At 60.6% G+C, this 3,114-nt stretch overlaps 1 protein-coding gene across 1 annotated transcript in view; it reads left to right on the forward strand.

The window, feature by feature from the left end:
* The first annotated feature begins 1,911 nt into the window (after positions 1–1,911).
* Positions 1,912–3,114, forward strand: part of HMGA2 (high mobility group AT-hook 2) — a 139,174-nt gene continuing 137,971 nt past the window's right edge. The window contains exon 1 of the mRNA XM_007447386.1: positions 1,912–2,814. Within this exon, the coding sequence (XP_007447448.1) occupies positions 2,704–2,814 (111 nt within the window). The 5' untranslated portion in view covers positions 1,912–2,703. The remainder of the gene's footprint in view (positions 2,815–3,114) is intronic.

Below are 3,114 nucleotides of genomic sequence, written 5' to 3' on the forward strand. Positions count from 1 at the left end.
GGATATAAGGTACCCCAATTTCTAATTGGCTGGCTGAAATCTTCAGTGATTTCTCCTACATTCACCCTCAGAATTTTATCTCTAGTCCTTGCAAAAACAAGCAAACAAAAACAAACGAAAAGCCCATTTTGTATGTGTATGTAAAATGTGCACACCACTGTGCGAATGTGATCACATTAAAGCATGTGCAAACTTGGCAGTTAGGAAACATCCCTGCAATCGTTAGTACGTGAAATTTCAATCTCTTTGATGAAGATACCATCTTTCAGCCAAGTCCTGGCAGAAAACCTTTGGCTCCTGTGAGACCCCTCCCTCCCCAGTCAACGCAGGGCTCCATCCGGAGGGATGGGGGCTTTCCTTCTCCATCACTGTTAGGCTTTCTCAGACCTTTCTGCAGGGCACTCAGCGCGCAGCCAAGTGTCCCAGCTCTGCAAAGGGCAACTGGAAATGGATTTAAAATGGCAACGCGGACCAATCAGCGCTGCCGCGCCTGAGGCGGACGTTTACACGCGCCTCCTCCCTCCACAGGCACAGAGGAACCTGGCGGTGCCGAACTCCCTACTTAGGACTGCAAAGTAGGCGGTTTTTATTCCACGGTGGTCTGTATTTGGGGGAAGGAAAAAAATACTTCCTCGGGTGAAAGTTTTTATTTTGGAATTGGTCCAAAATAATTTTGGGTGTGATGTGTGAAAATCTCAACCTAATTTTTTCAGAGCTTTTTGTTATTCAAGGATGAAAAGAGGTACATTTTAAAATGTACTCCACCTTTTTAAAACGGACTGTGGTCATTATGGTGTTCACATAACTTAGAAACAGTCCAGGCTATAAAATTAGGTCTTGGCAGAAAGGGAGTTCCTAGGGAGAAGGTTAAATCGAGGTAAATTGAAGGGAGAGTTGGACAGTTGGCTCAACTGTGGAGTTAGGAAGCTATGGGGTCCCCGCGTTGGGCAACCCCTCTACCCTGCGAGCGTTGGAACCCGGGTGCATAGCGCCGGCCAAAGGGAGACTTCGCGTCGCCTCCAGTTTTTCCCGGAGAAAAAAAGCTCAGGAAAGAGGCTTGGCGCGCTCCGTGTGCCTGTGTGCACATTGTTCGCACGTGTGCCTGTGTCTGTGAAAGTGCATGTGTTTCTGCGTGCATGTGTGCATGTAAGTGCGCGCGTGTTTGTTTACATGTGTGTTTATGCCTGCATGTGCTGTGGGAGTATGCACGTGTGTCTAAGTGCACGTGTGTGTGTGTGTATCTGCGAGCATGTCTGTGTATGTGTGTGTGTGCGCGTGTGTGTGTGTGTGCGCGCGCGCGCGCGACGGGTCGTGCGATCTGCGAGGAAGGCATTCCGACGCAGAACAGGGCGGCGGGGGCCTGCTTCTACTCCTCTTCAGTCGATCCCCACTCCTAGGAAACGAGAACTCTGCCGCGCGTGCAGCCAGACGCTTCCTGCAGAGTGTTGGCTCCGCATCGTGGAGGTACAGGTAAAGGCCAAGCCCGTAAACGCGGCTCCGGGGGCAGCCACATTTCCGCGCCTTCCTAGGACAGCCGGCCAGGGGCGACCTCGGGCGGCGGGTGGGGCAAGGCCGGCGGCGAGCCGGCCCGGCATCCCCGGCCTGTCCCTTTAACCCCGCCGCCGGGCGAGAGCACGTGAGCGGGGCTCCGGGTGGCACCCGGGCGCCGCCACCGCGGAGGCAGCTGTATTTCGAACGCTGCCTCTGGCCCACGGCCAGGCGCCTTGGCTCGGCGGTCCGCCTGGCCTCCCTCCTCCTCATACTTTTCCTAGGGCGCAGCCCCCTCCCCTTTATCCGCCCACGATTAGAGGTGGGCACTCCCCCCCATCCCGCCGCCCCCTCCCCAAGCGCGCGCGCGCTCACACACACACACACACACACACACACACACACACACACACACTCATCCCGCTTGAATCCTGGGGCAGGAACTCAGAAAACTTCCAGCCCGGGCAGCGCGTGCTTGGTGCAGGACGCAAGAGCAATCAGCCCGTCCCCCTCCGACTCCCCGGTGCCGCGGCCGCCCGCTCCCGCCACCCGAGGAGGCGCGGTGCCACCCACCGCTCCGTCCCCTGCCCGCGCTCAGTGTCCGACCCGATCCCGGCAGAATCTCCCCATCCTCCCTCTGCTTTCCGACTGCCCAAGGCGCTATTTGTTTTCTCTCTCTTTCTCTTTCTTGCTCTGCGAGCGCGGAGCGAGGGGGAAGAGGAGGAGGAATTCTTTCCCCGCCTAACGTTTCAAGGGACACAATTCACTCCAAGTCTCTTCCCTTTCCAAGCCGCTTCCGAAGTGCTCCCGGTGACCGCAACTTCTGATCCCAAACTGAGAGGGTAGCCTCCCAACTTGAAACCCTCTTTTCCTTCTCCTTCGCTCTCCGCCTCCTCTCGCTACCTCCACCGTCACCTCCACCTCCGGCACCCACCCACCCTGCCGCCGCCACCAGCAGCGCCTCCTTCTCTCCTCCTCCTCCCCTCTTCTCTCTTGTTGGCAGCCGCTGGACGTCCGGTGTTGATGGTGGCAGCGGCGGCAGCCTAAGCAGCAGCAGCCCTCGCCCCACGCCAGCTCTCGCCCACCCCGCCTCGTTCTCCAGCCCTACCTCGCAGTCTCCCGAAAGGTGCTGGGCAGATTCGGGGCGGCAGAGGCGAAGCGGCTGCAGCGGCGGTAGGAGCGGCGGCGGCAGCGGTAGCGGCGGCGGGAGGCAGGATGAGCGCACGCGGTGAAGGCGCCGGGCAGCCGTCCACTTCAGCCCAGGGACAACCTGCCGCCCCGGCGCCTCAGAAGAGAGGACGCGGCCGACCCAGGAAGCAGCAGCAAGTCAGTACGCGGGCGGGGTGCGGGCAGTAGCCCACCTCCGCTCCCTCCGCGAGGGCCCCGCGACCCGCGGCCACACGAGCGCGGGAGTCCAGCCGCCGCGGCCGCCGCGGGGGCGAGCTACGGAGTCCCGGCGCGAGTGCGCGGCGGAGCCCCGGGCGCCCGCGCCCCTCCGGGCCGGGAGGTGGGAGCCACGGCAGGCGGGCGGCCGGGTGCGGGCTGGAGGCGGGGTCGGGCGAAGCGCGTCTTCGGACTTTCGCTATTGTGCCCGGCCCGAGTGGCTCGGTGTCTCCTGGTGACGGG

Source organism: Lipotes vexillifer, unplaced genomic scaffold, assembly GCF_000442215.2.
Source record: "Lipotes vexillifer unplaced genomic scaffold, Lipotes_vexillifer_v1.1 scaffold170, whole genome shotgun sequence".
Lineage (NCBI taxonomy): Eukaryota > Metazoa > Chordata > Mammalia > Artiodactyla > Lipotidae > Lipotes > Lipotes vexillifer.